This window comes from Monopterus albus, unplaced genomic scaffold (assembly GCF_001952655.1).
Source record: "Monopterus albus unplaced genomic scaffold, M_albus_1.0 scaffold223.1, whole genome shotgun sequence".
Lineage (NCBI taxonomy): Eukaryota > Metazoa > Chordata > Actinopteri > Synbranchiformes > Synbranchidae > Monopterus > Monopterus albus.
In genome coordinates, this window is record NW_018128103.1 from 829446 (window position 1) to 848650 (window position 19205).

Genomic DNA, 19205 nt, shown 5'->3' on the forward strand with positions numbered 1-19205 from the left:
GAAAGCCTGCTGAAGGAGTTTTCTATGATGTCAATTTCTCTGCTGTGATGTTGACACGATACTCAGGAACACTTTTATAAGCCTGCCCTTAAACCTTTTTAAATAACCTATTAATGTGTTATTTTCTACACAGATGTGTTACCAACAGCTAGAAATACTAAACAACATAAAATGCAAAGACGATTTGCACTTGGACAGCTGCTCAACCAGTTGTCCTTTGACATTTGTTTTCCTGTTGTTGCATGGTACTGATCTTTACATTTACTCTGGATCTTTGGACTCTAAGGTTCTGAGGTTTTGTGTTGGATCTCATTTTGACCTGCAGTGTGTATCTGGATAAGGGGAAATTTTGATGTAGGTGTAAATGGACCCAAGATGCATTGAAATTGGAATTCTGTTGAGAGGCCCACACAGAGTCTCTCTCAGTCACTTAATTGCTCTTCTTCCTGCTGTCTAAGCTGCATGTCAAAAAGCTAAAAACAGCTTCCTCAGAAAAGGAATTATAAGAAACGCCCACACAGGAGCATGGTTAGACTTCGAGGACTGTTGCGATGTACAAGATGGTAACAGTTGTGACTGGCACTAGTTTTGTAGTTTAGAGGTTGCCAGCCAGGGTGGAACAGTGGTTAGCACTGTCGCATCACAGCAAGAAGGTTCCAGGTTCGAGCCCCAGCTGACCTGGTGGGTGGACCGCACCTCTCAAAGTCAGCTGTGTTTGCGGGCATCTCCAGTGGTACTGATTACCTTCCTAGACGAAAAGTTTAGACATTTTGGAGAAATTATGTCTGCTTGTTTTCCTACTAAGACTTGGATAAGAAGACTGATTCCAATGTCATTCATTCAGGTGACATTAACCAGGCTGCATATCTGAATACAGATTGCATATAAATAAATAGGGACGCAGTGTCTTAACTGCATCGTCTTCAGATGGCACTGATGGCTTGTAGATTGGCCTTTTTATATTTCATGAGCATACTTTAAGCCACATTGGCACTTCCCATCCTTCTGGTTCTTGTGTACATTGTGCGGGAGTTAAGCTTCATAGTGTCTGTTGTTATCCCGTGCTCTTCCCCTGCTCAGCAGCATTTATTACTGTATGTGCACCATCCTTTGCATGTGCCTTTTAAACTTGATTAATACAAATATCTTACACTGACAGCCATGAGGCCTGAAACTGAGACAAGTAATGGAGAGAGGAGGCTTGTCTGGTTTATTTGCTGTTACAAGCTTGGACAACAGAAACCAACTGCAGGTGTGTTTTATTGTGCATGTGATAGTGGGTGTGTATTCTGTCAACAAATTTGCAGTGAACTTAGTGGCTGTCAGTGAATGGATGGATGTATCCTTGAAACAGGCTAGTCCTGCTCTGGGGTGGAGTGACTCCCAGGTTTGGCTTGTCAAGAGAATGAATGACTGTACAAAACAAACACTCAGTACAGGAAATACAGAGCTCCACAGCTACTTGAAGTTACTGGTGAGAGAGCCTTCTCTTGTGAGGTCAATGTATAATCAGCTTGATGATCATTCTTGCCTCAAAATCACACCACCTCCTAATGACCTGAATGTATTAGTCAGTCCTACTGTCTAATATTGGATTTACAACTGGCTGTCCTTGGCTCTGCAACAACTTCAGATACCAGCGCTTTCACCAGTTTCTGGCAGTAACCAGACTAAATTCATCCTATCTAAAATCGGACTTTTCTGTGGTTGTCTTTCCTGTACTGACATAAGCCACCAGAAAATCAGATGCGCTTTTGAAAATGTGGCCTCTGATTTACTGTAGATCTGGTTTGGTGTACATATGAACAACAGCTTGCTTAGCCAACATTTCAAGTGTCTGTTTAATTGTCATATGCACAGTTAGGAAACATGTTTCCCTGTACAGTGAAATTCTTACTTTGCTGTCCACACGAATGCCACATAAAACAAGTGAACATGGAGAACGTGAAGAGCACAAAAGAAGAAGAAGTGAGAGCCGAGTGCATCACTGCTCAGTGGGCTACCGGGACAGAGCATATCGTTGACTCTTGCTTCCATTTCCAGCCATTTTACAGGTTCAGACTAGCCCACCGTCTAAAGCCTTCAAATGCCAGGTCTGTAACTAATTGTTTAGTGTCAGCCAGCTTATTGAATGTATTGCTTTACAACAGATGGAGTTAACGTTTAGTAATCAGGCAGGACTAGCTCTCATATTTTTTTGCCTTGAGTTGCTCTATATACTGTTCCCACTATGTGTTTTACACGCCCAGTGTGTGAATGCAGGTCAACAGCGAGCCAAACTCGATTTTCATGAGCCAGGAACTGAGTGCCTTGCTCCTTTATTGATGGTTTTCTCAAGGCAGGTGAAAATTATGAGTGAAACTGAAATACATAAACAGAAGAAATAGAAAAACAGCCATTAACTCTCAATTGGAAGAATAATTACACTGCAGGAAATGGCAGGCACCAACACGAGACATTGTACATGAATAGAGTGTTATCTCTACAAGTATATTGATTAGCAATACTTTCAGCGATCTTTTGTTATGTGTACTTCTTCTGCCCATAATGCATAGCAGTGACTAAGCCTTCACAATAAAGCACAGATAAACTAATGCTGTCTGCATACAAGGTGATTTTAGCTGATTGCCTCCCTTTTTTTGTAACATGAATTTCAACAAATGAATTATGAAATATGATAATGGAATATGAACTGAGTTATTATGAACCTTTAACATTCTTAATCTAAAGCCTTTTAACAAAAGGGCAGAACACTATATTGCACTTCATGGTATTTTTGTACATCTGCTATAACAGTGTAAAATTTCTCATGGTTTTGTTCTTCCATTTGTTGATTTCTAAAATGTACCGTAAGTTTACTGTTTACCTGTCAAAATGGTTCAAAGAAAGGGATAACTTTCCCAGAAATCTGTGAAAACGTACTGTATATTATAAATTTACTTAAAATGTTCTGAAAGTACTGGTATGCAAACTGAAATATTTAATTTGTTGTATTGTATTGAAGATATCAAATAGAATTGGCAACACTATGCACTTTCTGGTGATGAGGACAAGGAACCAGTAGCATACCCACTCTGTAAACAAGGGGATAGTGATATTATCATTATCATCACTCAGACACAGAGTCTTAAGAAGACCGATAATAACTGCTGTGAACTAACGTTTCCCCCATTCTGAAGTCCCAGCATCTTGCATGGAGCTAAAGGTTAACTTGCTTTGCATTTGATATAAAGTGTTGCCCCCTGTCACAATGATTTTCGTTTAGGGACTGAGGACACCAGGTGATTCAGTGTGTCAGGTGTCATTTTGTCCCATTCTTCCTGTAAACAAGTCTTAAGGTCCACAACAGTCCTGGGTCTTTGTTGCGTTTCAAAATGCACCACATGTTCTCTACTGGGGACAGGTGGGGACTGCAGACAGGCCAGTTCAGCACTCACACCCTTTCCCTCCACAGCCAGGCCTTGGTAATGTGGCAGGATGAGGTTTTGCATTGTCTTGTTGAAATATGCCTGGAAGTCCCTGGAAAAGATGTCATCTTGAAGGCAGCATGTGTTGCTCCAGCATCTTTGTGTATTGTTCATCATGGAGCCATCACAGAAGTGTAAGTTCCCTTTGCCAAGGGCACTGACACAACCCCAGACCATGACAGATCCTGGCCTTTGGACTTGTAGCTGGGAACAGTCTGGATTGTCCTTTTTGTCTTTGGTCCAGAGCACACGGCGTCCATTCCTTCCAGAAAAGGCCTGAAATGTTGATTTGTCTGACCACAGTACACGTTTCTACTGTGTGATGGTCCATCCCAGATGCCTCTGAGCCCAGAGCTTCTGGACACTGTTGACATAGGGCTTCCTTTTGGCACAGTACAGTTTTAAGCAGCATTTAAGGATGTAACTACATATTGTAGTGCCTGACACAGGTGAGCCAAAGTCATCCTGAGCCCATGTGGTTATATCACTTATAGAAGAGTGATGATTCTTGATGCGGTGCCGTCTGAGGGATCAGAGAGCTCGGTCATCTAACTGAGGCTCAGCCCTTGCTCTTAATGTACTGAAATCCCTCCCTTAGTTTCTTGTTGATAGCCACGATGTGTGTCTGCTGCAAAACATCAGTTTGGCTCGTTTCAGCTGAGGTTTCATGCAGCAGTTTAGCTTCATGCAGGATTTCTAGTGGACCTGATGGTTCAGGAACTATGTAACTGGCGTGTACAGCTGATGTCAGATGGTTGTAATTGACTTGTGTAAACTGACTGATCACTTCATGGTATATGATGACGAATATTGCATGTAAGAGTTGTAACTCCTGTCTTGTTCTTATATCAGATGAAAAGCCTGTCAGGAGAGGAGCTAAGAAAGGTATCAGCATGCTGCTGTGAATGACATCTGAACTCACAATTCATTGTAGGTTTATAATTGAATGTGTTTGTTAAACTAATTTAAACCCTTCAGATCCCTTTTAGTTGTCACAGATCAGCATGATAATATCTACCAAAAAAATGTAATTAATTTCTACTTTGAGTTTTATTTTGGCTCATGTCCGATCCACTAACATGTAGGGGCAGGGTTTGTGACCTGTACTGCAACCAGCCACTGGGGGCGGTTGGCTTGCAGTGGCTTTACTTCCGGGAGCTGTCAAATTGTCCATCTTTATCTATAGTTTATGTAACAACCAGTTACAAGCTAACAGTTAATGTTGGACAAAAAAAAGATACTAACCACATTTGCCATTCTGAAACATCTGCCAACTGCTGATTTTGGTGAACAACAGACTATTGGTCGTAGTCGGTGTCTGAATGAAGTTCAGACATACCCCCTCTTACCATCATACCTTAATAGACACTGATTTTACTGGTCCACCCGGGAAAAGCCACGGTGGTGGGCAGTGCATGATGTCTTGGCTCCTTTGCATCTATTTGAATATTCATGAATCTTGAAATTCACAAAGGAAAAGACTAATCATGTCTTCAGCTTATTGAACTTATTTTGTAGAAAAACCTAGACACTATTTGTTTACAACAGAATATGTTATATGCCTTAAAATGTCTGTGGAGGGGTCTTGGATAAACCGGTGTAAATCCTGTTTTATTGTGGATAAACCGGTGTAAATCCTGTTTTATGCTGGTTTACAGCAGTTTAAATTAAGTATAATATGCCAACATTGTAAACAGCATTCACACAGCATGAAGGAGAACAAAAGAGTAGTATGGCATGGACCTGGCCTTGCTGCATATACTGTAAATGTAGTCCTTATTTCATCCCTGTGCATAATTTGCTTGATGTGTGGTGATGTCTCATAACACAGCATGGTTTTTATCACATAACCTGTTTTATGGGCACTGGAACATTAAACAGTAATAGTTTATTTATATAGCACTTTACAACTCCAAAGGAGCACAGAGTGCTTCACAACAGAACATGTGTACACAAATGGAAAAACACTACTAAAACAATTACCTAAACAGGCCAGGTACAGCGGCGCCATCTTGTCTTCAGTAACAGTAGTGTTGATCATCCATCCTAGAAACCTCTCCAACAAAGGACTTGGCCTGGAAGCTTCAGGAGGCTTTAAAGCAGCAGCTGGCCATCATCCATGAACGTGTAGAGGCCAAGAAGCTTGCTAAGTTGGCTCTGGCTGATGTCAGACAGCTTCTGGCCAGGGAGGAGGAGGAGATTGAGCTGGGCAGGAAGGACAGAACAGTCAGAGTAAAAGAGAGAGTGGCTGCTAGCCTGAAGGAAGAAGGAGAGAAGATGTGAAGAAGGCTATGGAGAAACTATGGGAGGAAAAGGCAAAACAACCAGATGAGAAATGCAAACGAGAGCAAGGGTGAGAATGAGGGGGAGAAGAAACTAAAGAAAGGAGGGAAGAAAGAAGAGAAAGCACAGGAGGAGAACAGGGGGAGGAGGAAGGAGTCTGCCAAAGACTAAAGAAAAGCAAAGGGAACAAATCTGACAGAGTGGACAAGAAATGATGTCAGAGGTGTTAAGGTTTCATTGGAATATATTCATCTCCTAGGAAGTGTTTGATACACGGCCACAACACTGACGGTTCCATTGGCTCTCACCAAACTGTGTTTGTTGCATCAAGTTTCAAAAACCAAGTCCTGCTGGAATCAAATGTCCAGTTAAATTCATGATAGTGTTGGTTGTTAAACTTGTTTTACTCAGATGGCTTTGGTCAAATATGGGTAAAAGATTTGTTTAAAATGCTTATTTCTGCACTTAATGAATCAAAGTACTATTTTTAAATGATACCCAGCCCTGTGTACAGGTCAGCGGTTATTAAGTGGCCCACATTTCACATCGACTTATAGTGCTCGTCACCTGATTTATGATCTCTTTAATGTTGTTTTCTAATATTAAAAGCAATGTACAGATGAGACTTTTAACATAACATGAAAATGTGGTAACATGGCTGTAGCTAAGTATTAGAGGCCTGACATCAGCAACAGTTGCTCTGCTAAAACAGTCACAGGGTAGGTTTTGGTGAATTAAATATATTATGTCATTACTTTTGACCATGTTCTGGTGGAAGCTAGGTAACAAGTCACTTCCATGCTACTAACCAAAGGAAGAGTCTCGAGGGGTCACAACCAGTGGATGAGGGAAGGCTGGGATGGATGGGAGAAATGGAAAAGGGTAGGCTTACATTTGCAGGGCACAGATGGAGCACTGCAAGGTACTGCTGCAGATACTCTACTTTTGTGATCATGCTTACTTTTGACTAGGTTCAATAGAAACAAATATATAACATATCTAACGTCGGTTTCTCAACAGAAACTGACAAAATGTGTTTTTATAAGTGCAGGGAATTTTGTGTCCCACTATAATTTTTTTTGTCAGATTTGGCATTCATTTGTGTGTGTGTGTGTGTCTCTCTCTCTCTCTTTTTAAGTGAAAGCAAGTCCTGTCTGTGAACTGTTAGGAAGCAGTGCAGAAATGGAAATTATAGACTGATTCTTTGTTTTTAGACCACATCGAATTTAGACTTATACTTTTAAAGCTGTCTTAATATCAGACCAAACCTCAGTCAGCAAAAGAAAACCCGTGCCTTTCAGATGGTTTGATCAGTTTTATGTGAATGATATTGCCAACGTATAATACCCATCTGATGTACAGACTGTTACTGACAAGGTCCTGTACAGGTTGTAAGGAAACGGTAGAAACACATATACATATGGTGTACACAGTACATGTACTGTGTTGGCACACATAAACATTTCCTGTCATCACCATGTACATCATCTCATGTAGGGTTGAAAGAGAAAGCTGTTGTCGTCACTTCCCGTAGCGAAGAAGCCACTGGAGAGTCTCCTGAACCTGAACGTGCACCAGAAGGTAAAGTGCATGTTCAGTATATACACTAGTGTCGGTGCTAGACCATGTTTATAGATGATGAGGAAAGAGGGAACATGGGTTTAATGTGGTGGCGGCTCCTCACAGTACTTTGGAGTCCTTAAAATCACCTGGATACCAAAAGCCTTCATTTCACAAACTGTGTACTGTAAACATATCTCAGATGGTGGAGTAAAACTTAGACATGTAAGTTTATTTTGATAATCTGACTATTTGATTAAACATGTAATTTGATTAAAACAGGAAGCACTATTTGATGTAGGAGGAGATTTGTTCATCACTTCATGGTTCTACTGAGCAGTTGCACCTGAACAACGAGCTGCACCTAATTCGTGAACCTGTCAAATGTCTTCACTCACCCTCATTATGCAAATGTGTGACTAACCAACAAGTAAGGCTGGATATTTGCTCTGATTTGGACACTATCCTGTCCCATACAGCGACAGACGCTTCAGTCCAGACATCCACTTTAATGGTCAGTTTGAGCACAGTCACTGATTCATCTGTGCTGTCTGACATCAGCCTGATATCTGCAGACAGCTGCTAGCTAGTGTTAGCTTCTCAACAGGAACAGAACGGTTGAGTAGAATCCACACACGGTTCACTGGACTTCCATGGCCTCACATCTAGTAGCCAGAGATAATACCAGTTTAAGAAATCAAACTGTGAGTTTAGATCACTGGGTAGAGTTTGTTCATCAGTGTTTCATGCATTTTACCATCAACACCATCCCCCTTTGTCCTTAGCTGCTGTTGAGCCTGACCCTGTACCTGTGGAAGATGTGATTGAGGCTGCTGTAGCAAAGGACACTAGTGCACCACCACCAGGTACGTGTGTGTGTGTGTGTGTGTGTCTGTGTGTGTTCCTTCGGTGCAGCAAATCCATAAACTTTTATTGTTGTTGCTCTGTCTCCTTCTTTTTTCAGCTGAAACTAGCTCTCTCCCTCTCCCTCTCCCTCTCTCTCTCTCCCTCTCTCACACTCGCGCGCGCACACACACACACACATATGTGTGTATACAACTCCTTGTTGTGCTGATAGAGCTGTTAAATGATAGCTTCATTCTGCATAATGACTACTCAGCTTTGTTGTCCAATTGAGTAAAATAATGCCACACGTGGTTTTTTCCCCCCTGCCAACACATTTCCTGCCTGTGCTCCACAGAAACTGGGTGTGTGGCTCAAAGACAGAAACTGTGTCATAAACATAGTACTGATTCTCTACAATGTAAATAAATGCCTCAAATTGTCAGATGTTTCTTTCAGTGTTCGATTACTTGATTATTGATGCACATCCCTACTAGATACAATCCAGTACTGTATATGCAATGGCATCCTGATATTGAAAGCATAGTTTGGATAGAAGGCAGTAGATGAGTTGAAAACACTAGTGTTTGGACTATTTCTGTCTGAGTAGTGACTGTTCTGTCATTTGTAGGGGTGTAATGGTTCACCAAACCCATGGTTTGTTTTGGACCCTGGTTTTTTTTGTATTGGGTAGTGAATAAAACAAAACATAAAATATTTCCTGGGGTTTATTAAATCACCAACAGTGTGGAGCATTAAAGACAGGAACACTACAACAAGAATGATGTAGTAAGCAGAGGTTAAGTGTGAGGATTTGTAACGCATGAAATACCTGTACATAAACTATATTTCTATAATTTTATTGATATAATGTAGTTGTAATTTACCCAGTTCAATTGCAGATTGATTAAGGGGGGAGGGGCGAATGTTTGCCTCCAGTTTCATGTTTGGTTTCAGTGATGTTAAGCAAAATCCAAGCATCTTTGCTTCAAGGCCGTCATAAAATGATACCAACAGTGCTCTGCTCTGAGCAAGGCTTGGTGTGAATTGCCTACGTGTGAGTGAATGATGATCTGTACAACTCTCTGCTTGTTCTCTTTAGAGCCTGAACCTGAGATAGCAGCTGAGGATGAACCAGAGCCAGAGCCTGAACCTGAGGAGACTCTTGAGGTTTGTACAGCCTGGGTTGATTATTAACAGTTGTGTAAACAGTTAAGTGACAGTGTAAAGTTTTGCCATTTGTGCCCTCTAGACCAGTAGACTCCTTTACAACTAAAGCTGAGTAACACTATTTAAGTTTTCCACACACATTAGGTTTAAAGATGCAGTAAGGGCAGCTGTGTCCTTTAACCACAGTCACAGCTGGGTTCTAAATACTGTATAGGCTTTTAAAATCAAAAGCACCTTTTGTCCACCAGTAAATAATCTCATCAGTAGAGACATTTTATGTCTTAGTGGAACAAGATGTCCTGAACTTGTGTGCTAATTAGCAGAAACACATGTCTTTGTCCTGCCTAGTGTTTGTTGGTGATCATGTGATTCAGAAGTCAACACGTTACTGTGGTTGACTGTGTTACTTAGCTCACCTGTGGCTGTAGTAGTACTGTTGCTGGCTTGCACGCTGAAGAGTCTGTGTACTGTAAGAATACAGTAAATAGTTAGTGGAACGCTGTCCTACTCTCATCATTTAAATATTATAAACCCACCAGCAGGTCGGTGTCCAAGTGCAGACATTTGTGGACACTTACTGTATTGCTGCAAGTTTAATTTGTGAATTCACATGTCCACAGACAGCTGGATCGGTTTAATATGTAGTGTAGTAGTTCTGAAATGTACCAGACACAAATGTGAATCCACTGATGACATTTGGGTGGTGTATTTTCCTCTTCAGGTGATTGAGAGCGATCCAGTGGTGCTGGAGGAGGAGCCTCCTGTTGTGGAAGAGGACGCCCCAGTGGAGGAGGTATGTGGTTTTGGTCATTGCTGCTTTGTAACTGCACATTTAGCTATGTAGACTGAAATACTTCATTTTACTCAGCAGTGTTAGGCATAATTAAGAGACGAACTTTGGAAATATATTAAAGAATGTGTTCATTGCAAAATCTTTACGTTTTGTCCGTTCCGCCTAAAAAAAAAAAAAAAACGACTCATGAGTCTCAACTGTGGGATCGGTAGAGAAGGTGGGAGGTCGGCCCATCTGTGGACTTCATCATAGGCTGATGTTGCCAGGTCTAAACTCCACTAAAGACAGCTGATGTGTGGAAACAGATAAGTGGAAAAGAATGACAAAGTTCAGTCAACAGGGTGTCAACTAAACGGGTCAAAACTCCTTTTCAGTCAAAGCAGCTGCGGGTGGAATTCTTTACCACTGAGTATCAGAGTGCAGTACTTTTAAGACCTTCGTGTTCAGTTTGAAAATGTGGCTGAAGGATACTCAGACTGGCAGTTGCTGATGTGGCCAGCATTAATATTAAGGGTCTAACTGGAAATGGCTTCTATTGAAGAGTGTGTTGGAATTGTCTTTAGTTCTTGTTTGTTATTTAAAGTCTGAAGTATTTAATTTAGTGCAATCGTTTATCTGATTATTTTAAAACCTGTGCATTTTCGTTGAGGGACCGCAATTAGCCTTTAGCTCTACCTGGTACAATAAATGCATTGTGCACTGAGCCTGTAAAATAAACAAATTAAGCAAAATGGACATTTGAATGATAGCTACCGACTGTCATGACTGACTAAACAACAGAGCCAGCTGTGTTGGCTGTAGCGGCTCCAAGGACACTGATTGGTCAGTAGTTAAATGTCGTTCTCCTTTTTCCAAAGCTCTGCTTAAATAACTGGACCACACAGTACACTATGATAGTATGTTGGTGTCAAAACATTTAAGAGCATACACATCAAATTTTGAGTGTCAGATTTTGAATATACAAATTTAGATTATTTTCACGTACAGACCTGAATATACACTTTGACCATATTAACTGTACAGGGACAATACAACAGGTAGAAATATTCCCCTTAAAGGCAGAATCACACTCCTTTTGTCGTTTGTGTTGAAATGACCATGCCATTTACTTTAGATTGGTAAAACAAAAACAAATAGTATTTACACAGAGATCGTGGAAAACTGCTGATAGTCTGACTCGTCTTCAAGGCAACATTTTTGATTTAAACCTTCTACGCAGCTGCTCCTGTGTTCATTTTCAGTTACAGGTCTGTGTGTGTGTGTGTTTAAGGGCAGGGCTACACACACACACACACACGGTGTAGCCGAACAGGAAGAAGTGTGCATTTTGGCTGCATTCACACCAGATCCTTCCCACAGGGTTGTGCTGAGGTGTGACTGTGTTTATTCTTGCTGTAGAACGTAGCCACAGTGAAACAATCACACGATAAGGTTTTAATTTCCTGGTTCAGCTCGTTCTCGCCGACGCTGCTCTCCCTCTTTCGCTCTCTTTCTTGCGGACCTCAAGCCCTCCATTCCATCTTGTGCCATTTATACAGGAGCTGGTGCAGTCTCACCCTAGCAAAAAGACTGCTTCTCACTGTGGTATTGTGGAGGGTCAACTTTGACCCCCCCCCCACATCGAGTGGGCAGTTTAAAAGGGACTTATGAAGGTCCCACCCTTTTCTAAGCTTTGGCTGACATTGTTGCTTTCTATAGGCTGCTCCAATTGAGGAGGAGGAGGTGTCAGATGATCCCGCAGAAGAGGCAGCAGCTGAAGAGGTGGAGGAAACCCAGGAAGAGGCTGCTGAGGGGCTGGCTGACACTGAAGAGGAGGAGAGTGCACCTACAGAAGAAGATGTAGAAGAAGAGGAGGCAGCTTATTCAGAGGAACCTGATGAGGCACCCATTGGAGAGGGGGAATCAACCATTGAAGACGAGGAGGCAGAGGAGCCCTCCGATGAGATCGAGGTGACAGAAGAAGAAGATGCAGCTCTTTTAGAAGAAGATGTTGAGGAAACTGCTGAAGAGGACTTAGCTTCCACAGAAGAAGTAGTGGAGGAGGCTGCGGACGCAGAAGAAGAGGAGCAATCAGTTCCAGGTAAGAAGGAAAAGATATAGATAAAGACCAGGTATACTGTACCAGGGTTGTTTGGTTGTTGACTTTGATCCCAACAACTAAAAGTAGTGGTTTAACATTTCTAGAAATACTGTATGTGCATTGTGCATCTTGACAAACAGGGTCATAAAAGATTCTGTCATAATTTATTATTGGCAGTGGGTAACTGAGACACTAGGTTCTGATAAGGAAGGAAAAAATGTGGATATCTCTGCGTCTGCTCTTAAAGGTTCTTGGTTTTATAATGTCCAAATGTGGAAAAGTCTGGTCTACAGCTCCGTGGTAGTGAAGGGAGGGAGCGCTGTGCTGCCAGAGCATCCTCTGTGTTTTTAGCTCATCTTTGCCCACATTTGCTGACAGTGATGCAGAACAGGCCAAAAAATAATCCAGTTTAATCAGTTTTGAAACTTCATACTTCAAATCTTGCATCTGCCTTCTCTTTGAGCACCACTCTTGCATTTATCTACAGCATTCTGAATGAACACACTTACATTTTTCCAAAACTACCTGAAGTTCTACACTGGTGAATGCGGGGGGGGGGGGGGATGTGTTTACTTTGCATCATCGTGGGTGGTGCAAATGCAGCTAAAACCTATGAGGAGGTAAAATAGCAATAACGTTAATGGTAGCACATAATTAGTCATTCAGCTGACTTAGCATTGCTGTACAGTACATGTTACATTCACATGGTCCTGAGAGCCTGCCTGGGCCCCCACCTGGCATGGCAGCCACACTGCTTGCACTCCCTGGTGCTTTGCCAGTGGTGTGTCCCTTGCAACCAATACTAGTCAGGCCAATGTCCGTTACAGCTTTTGCAGTATTTCTGACATTACCTCTAATGACAGCATCCATCTGCGTGATTTTTACACTCCTGGAGTGTAACACTGCATTTATCAAGCTAAACTCTTTGTCAGTGCACTGTGCTGAGGTGCAGCATAGTCGCAGGACTAGCATCCAAACACCATACATCAGTTATAAAGCTGAAGGCAGGGATGTCACCAGCCAGTAGGTCATGAATGTGTGTGGCCACAGCGTTGTAGAGTTCAGGGAGACAAACAGCCGGGCAGTGTGTATCAGGGCTCCATATTGTCTATCAGACTTTCAAAGCCTGCGACTCCACAAGGGAGAAAGCTTGCTGATTTAATGCGGTGAACTCCATCAACCTTATTAGTGATCCCTTTTAGCTTCGGCGCTGTCTGTGGGGATCTGAAATGCTGTGGTCATCATCTGAGTCTTACTGGTGGTGCTCTGTCATTTCTTGGTGGCCAGTCGGTCTCACCATTTTTTGTCGACTTTGAGGTAATAGTTGTTATGTCTGCTTTTCAAATGGGCTAGGAGACCTGATGTGTTAAAATTTTTGTTTATAGTACTTCCTCTTGAAATGTCACCGGCCCCTGTCTTACAGGCTGCATATCGATAATTGTTTTCTGAGACAGTGAAATACTCCCACACGGCCAACATTTTCTTTCACTGTCATTTGAAAACAAACCACACATGCACAAATCGCCACAGAAAATGCTGCTCTGGGTGGTATTATACTATAGTACCACCTAGTGGATCGGTCCCGAACGTGCAACTGACTAGGCCACTGTTGTCTGAGCCAAACTGCAAATAACAACACATTTAGCCAGAGCAAGCTTGATGAGATGTGGGAGACAAACATCGGCCACTACCATCAGTGAATGATCATCATATTTGCAGATAGGCTGATGTCAGTCAACAAGGTGAATATTGGCCGATACCGATGCATGGCCGATAAATCGCATCACTAATTATCTTTCTGTACATTCTTTAATTCAAGATGATGGGTGACTCAAATTCTGTGTAACTGTGGCATACAGGCTTTAGATGGCGATTTAATGAATTTAATTTAGAATTTAATAGCAAAAGTGGTACAAGCAAATTCATAGGGCGTTACAGGTAACGACATTTGTGGCGTAGAAATCAAAGGGGAAAAGCCCAACAAATCTTGAAGTTCATCTTCACAGTTGCCATCAAAAGAAATGCAGCGTTCATGGAAAAAGATGCTGTGAGAAAGAAAAAGCATTAGCAACGTTAGCAATACGTCCTCACTGCTCAAAAAGAGAAGATGAAAAGAAATGTCCTGCTCCAGTGAATACAAAACATGGGAAAACATGGAAAACAGCCATGAATCTCTATATTGAAATGTGTGTCAGTCAGATTATGTGACTTGCAAGAATTTATTGCTGCACCTGATCCCAAATTCACACATTAATACATTGATTGTACTAATAAAGTCAAGTCCAACTCAGAGGGTCAAAGAACAGGAAGAGGCCTGTAAAGTGACACTTTGTATCTGGCCGGGCTGAAAAGGGTCTGACTGACCAAATTCTGGGAACGTATGCGTGTTTTAACCAGGCTCGCATAAGCCCTACTTAGTTTACCTCACATTTGTCACCCACTCACTGAGGAGACAACAGTACGGTAGAGTGTAGAGACAGGACTAAACTACCCTGAAGTAAATTGGTCAAACCATCAAATTTTGATCTTGGGGTATTAACAGGCTTTGCCAGTCTGAAGCAAAGGTATAACACGTTAGTTACATTTAGTCTTAAAATAATGATGTCTTATTTTTCACACCTTGGACTTTAAATCTAAAGTCGCTTAAACTGAAACTAAAATATACAAACAGAGGTGAGTCTGTGAAATCAAAACTAACTGAAACTAATTAAACCACCAAATAAAACTAAACAAATTCAGATTGAATCCAAAAAATAATCAAAATAAAACTAATTAGAAAATGGGAAATATTATAATCCTGGTACACATTGTGTTGTGTGCTAAAATTGAATTTCCTCTTGTATACTGAAGTGTTAAAATAAAATATTCTTACTTATTAATACATTGTCTACCAAGCTGTAAGCATGGCGTACTGGAGCTCAGGACCCAAGTATGATTCCTGATGTACCAGTGCTAAAGTAATGTTTAAACTGCTCCTGCTACAGTTGTTCACACTGTTGCATCAGAATCCGCTTTACTGGCCAGGTGTGTTGGACACACAAGGAATTTGACTCTGGTACATCGGCTGACAATGTGTATGTGCATATCAACAAGCAAAGGAATGTGCATTAGGAAAATAGATAAAAAAATAAGAGTAAAGTACTTATAAATAGAGACCTGTGTTTGTGTATACATGCACGTGCACGTGCACGCGCACACACATGTCTAGTCTGGATTCAACGGGTTTATATGTACATTGTATATTTACAGGTATTGAGGGTTATTGTCTAATCATACTGTCGTGGGTTAAGTGTTAATCAGAGTGGCGGCCTGGGGGAAGAAACTGTCCCTGTGCCTGGTTGCCTTGGTGCACAGTGACCTGTAACGCCGTCCAGAGGGGAGGAGTTCAAACAGATTGTGTCCAGGGTGTGAGGGGTCTGCAGAAATAGTCTCTGCCCTCCCTTTAACCCGTGAGGTGTACAGGTCATCCATGGAGGGCAGGCTGGCACCAATGGTTCTTTCTGCAGTCCTGACTGTCCGCTGAAGTCTGTAAAATGGGGGAAGGGGGGGACTCTTCCTAGAGTCCACTGTCATCTCCACTGTTTTAAGCGTGTTCCGCTCCAGGTTGTTGCGGCTACACCACAGGACCAGCTGCTCAACCTCCCATCTGTAGGCTGACTAGTCATTGTCTCGGATGAGACCAATGACCGTTGTATCATCAGCAAACTTTAGGAGCTTGACAGAGGGGTTCTTCGAGATGCAGTCATTGGTGCAGAGTGAAAACAGCAGAGGGGAGAGCACACATCCCTAGGGGGCACCTGTGCTTATTGTCCGGGTGCTGGTTGTGGTTTTCCCCAGTTTCACCTGTTGTTTCCACATTCACAGAGACAGAAGAAGTAGCAGAAGAGGAAGAGGAGATGCCAGAAGATGGTAAGTATTCACACACACAAACACATGTTGTGTTTCCATTGCTTCAGGGGAAATTACATTCACTTATATTCATTTCCTGGACACTTACCCTAACCACAACCACCACATGCCTGACCCTCATCCTTCCTCTTTTAGACTAAAGCTACGTCCAGGCTACATGCTAAAGTGACTCAAAATAGATTTTTTTTCACTTGCATATGTGGTTCTAGATCTGATTTAAACCCGAATGGCCCGATTGGAATTTGTATTTTTTTCCAGTGTCTCACCGCTGTGCATATGCGTGTATATCGTTGTCACTCAGTGTCAACCTTTCACAGACTGGTCAAAATACACATGGACGAGAGCAACAACAGCGACAGGGGGCGGTGGATGGGAATGTGCAATTTGACCATCACAGAAATGTTGTTGGTGTTATTACTGTGTGCATGTGGCTCATATTCATTTAAATCTGCATATGCATGGGGGAGCACTAGTGTTCAGATCAGAGTTGGATACATGTCATTTACAGACATGAATGTGAATCGTGAACAGAAAAATGACTGAATCTGGCAAAAACATTTGAGAATTGAGCATTAAAGCCGCTGATGTGAACAATGGATGTAGTGCAAGTCATCGCTCTAAAATGTAATGATGGGAACTTGCCCTTTGTCCCCTATAAGGAGGTTGCGTCCTTTGCAACATGAGCAATACCAGGCCACACAGTTGATCTCTAAAATCCTTAAGGGTGTTGGTGTGCATTTAGAGGGGGCAACGGCTTATTCATGCATATGTTTTTCTTTGCAGCAGCAGAGTTTGAGACAGAAGAACAGACTCAGGAGGAGCCCACAGGTAAACACTGTTTACAACCAATCTCATGCTCTTAATCAGTACTTAAGCTGTTATGACCTTAGCATCTTTCCACAAGGCTGCTGCTTCTTCTTTCAGCTGTTCCCGTTAGGGGTCGACACAGCGAATCATCTGTTTCCACCTAACTCTATCCTCGGCATCCTCTACTCTCACCCCAATTAACTTCATGTCCTCTTTTAGCACATCCATATATCTCCTCTTTGGCCTTCCTCTTGACCTCTTGCCTGGCAGCTCTATCTCCAACATCCTTCTACCAATATAACCACTATCCCTCCTCTGCACATGTCCAAACCATCTCAATCTGGCCTCTCTGACCTTGTCCCCAAAACAGCCGACCTGAGCTGTCCCTCTGATGTGCTCATTCCTAATCCTGTCCATCCTGGTCCCTCCTAAAGAGAACCTCAACATCCTCATCTTTGCTACCTCCATCTCTTCCTCTTGGAGGTAGCAGAGATGAGGATGTGGAGGTTAATCTGTCCACAAGGCTAAGGCCAGCTAAATCCTAAAAGACATTTCTCTTTGTTTTGGCAAGTCGACATTTTAATCAGGGTAGTTGAGAATGAGTAAAAGTGAAAAAACACTGGCCTTTTGTTGCAGTGTGGGTTACAGAAAATGAGTTGATGCCTGGAAACACGGTGTGGTGCAGGAGTAGTATCAAAGATGGTTCTGTCACCTGTCATATGTTCATGGTTCACAGTGGATATCTGATTATCTATTTTCTGTTTCGCCTGCTAATGTGACAGCTGTTATGAGCCACCATCAGATCATTCCTGCCTGTTAAATTGTTTGACAGCAGAAACGTAAAATGTGTAAATATGTAACTAAACTGCAAGTTCATCTGCACTAAAACACAGTGTGAACAGAGAGCCAGTGGAGACAGAAGTTTAACCAGTTAAAGAGACTGGCTCTCCTGCTGTCTTTTCAGTATGAACCTTTACAAAGAGTATGGATTTTTAGACAAATGACCTGAAAGTTTAAATGTGGATGCATATTGTTCTAACAGAAAATGTAGCTGTCTTAAGCTGGATTTATAACTAGTTGTTAAAGTGTTGCTTGGTAGCACATGCAGCCACTGGAGCTACACCACAGCTGATGTGTACATATCAACAGCACCAGTCAAGCAACAGGACACCTTTTTATTCAGCAGTTAATCTTTTGTGTCTATATTTTCTACATTGTACAGGGATAGATGCTAATATTTTAAGCACTGGTTGCATGGGTCAGTAAGTCCCAGAGTTTGGTGGCTAAAGTACATTTAGGGTGGCCCAAATATAAATGCATGTAAAAGCAATGCAGAAAAGTCAGTTTAATGCAAACAGCTTTCCTGAACCAGGACACTTCAATAAATGAAACAACGTTGACAGAATGAAAATGTGACTGTGTGTTTAAAGAGCCCATGGCTGCTCATTTTGCTTGTTTCCAGCCATTTAATGTTTAATCTTGGATACCTCTAGATTAGCTTTACACCCCTCAAAACGCCAAATAGTCTAGAGCCTCTTCCTAAAAACAAGAGGACAGTTCATGAATGTGCACACCTCCTGCTGCCGGTGTTGTGTTGAAAGTGGACAGCAGGACGAACCAGAACGGCATTAACTGATTTGAACTTGTCCTCCATAGATACAAGGGTAAATGACAGTACACGTACTGATGAAGAGATGTGTAACATTCTAAACAAAGTGGGTAACTGAGAAAACCCATATTTTAACTGGCATAATGCAGACATAGTACCTTCTTCAGCCATACAACAATTCTCTCTAATGTTACAGAAACAACACATTAACAGACATGCAACGTGTTTATTAAACTTACTGTTAAGTCCCACTGAGTAGTGGAAACATCGCTCCATTTCAAGTAGCTCCAAGGTCGGTAAATTCAACCGGTGATTGCTGTGTCTTCCCCCACACGACCACATACAGTCACAAAGTAGTGAAATTAATTCCAACAGGTAGTGTAGCACCGACAATAACATCGTGGATTGTTAATCTGCTGGTTAACCAGCAACACATCACATGCAGCAGACACACTGGCCTCAAGCAGTCCAAACAGGTACTGTGCTCCAGGGGGAGTCCAGCTTTGATGAGCTGATCACTAACCACCGCGGGGGCTTCACTGGCTGGCTGCTCATAGCTTAGACCCGGTCAGGTAAAACAGCGAGTCCCTGTACAGGAACATTCCTGGACATGCAGTAATCTCAGGCCCTGTATTTTTCTCCACATCCTCTGGTCACAGTGCAGCAGCAGGAGGGAAAATGTAT

At 42.1% G+C, this 19205-nt stretch overlaps 1 protein-coding gene and 1 long non-coding RNA gene across 2 annotated transcripts in view; both read left to right on the top strand.

The window, feature by feature from the left end:
* Positions 1-19205, top strand: part of asph (aspartate beta-hydroxylase) — a 34691-nt gene that overhangs the window by 12579 nt on the left and 2907 nt on the right. The window contains exons 5-10 of the mRNA XM_020619634.1: positions 7248-7331; positions 8096-8176; positions 9256-9323; positions 10045-10116; positions 11815-12196; positions 16061-16105. Of these exons, the coding sequence (XP_020475290.1) occupies positions 7248-7331; positions 8096-8176; positions 9256-9323; positions 10045-10116; positions 11815-12196; positions 16061-16105 (732 nt within the window). The remainder of the gene's footprint in view (positions 1-7247; positions 7332-8095; positions 8177-9255; positions 9324-10044; positions 10117-11814; positions 12197-16060; positions 16106-19205) is intronic.
* LOC109971384 (uncharacterized) overlaps positions 16092-19205 on the top strand; it is a 7471-nt gene continuing 4357 nt past the window's right edge. The window contains exons 1-2 of the long non-coding RNA XR_002276546.1: positions 16092-16105; positions 16889-16933. This is a non-coding gene — a long non-coding RNA (uncharacterized LOC109971384). The remainder of the gene's footprint in view (positions 16106-16888; positions 16934-19205) is intronic.